General features: G+C 66.5%; 1 protein-coding gene across 1 annotated transcript in view; it reads right to left on the bottom strand.

Annotated features, from left to right (window-relative positions):
• The window catches only part of LOC119591484, a gene marked incomplete in the record, with an annotated part of 45,988 nt that overhangs the window by 21,041 nt on the left and 24,687 nt on the right, over window positions 1-260 (bottom strand). The window contains 1 exon segment of the mRNA XM_037940228.1: window positions 34-253. Within this exon segment, the coding sequence (XP_037796156.1) occupies window positions 34-253 (220 nt within the window).

Genomic DNA, 260 nt, shown 5'->3' with positions numbered 1-260 from the left:
GAAGGCAAGACATAACAGACACTGCAACCTCACCAGGTGGACTCCCAACCGGCGGCAGACACGTATGCACGCATCCGTTAAAACAGCAGGCGAGGTCCCACTCCTTCTTCCCGTGCTCCTGCTGGCACTGCTGGTGGTGCAGGCAGGCGGGGGCGCTGCACAGCTCCGGCATGAAGGGCGTGGCTGGCGGCGGGCACGTCGGGCTGTCCACGGCCTCTCCTACACGGATGCCCTCGGAGCCAGGGGCGTGGTGCTGGGGG

This window comes from Penaeus monodon, chromosome 28 (assembly GCF_015228065.2).
Source record: "Penaeus monodon isolate SGIC_2016 chromosome 28, NSTDA_Pmon_1, whole genome shotgun sequence".
NCBI classification, from domain to species: domain Eukaryota; kingdom Metazoa; phylum Arthropoda; class Malacostraca; order Decapoda; family Penaeidae; genus Penaeus; species Penaeus monodon.
Note: the sequence above shows the minus strand (reverse complement) of the source record. Positions and strands in the feature narration are given on the sequence as shown.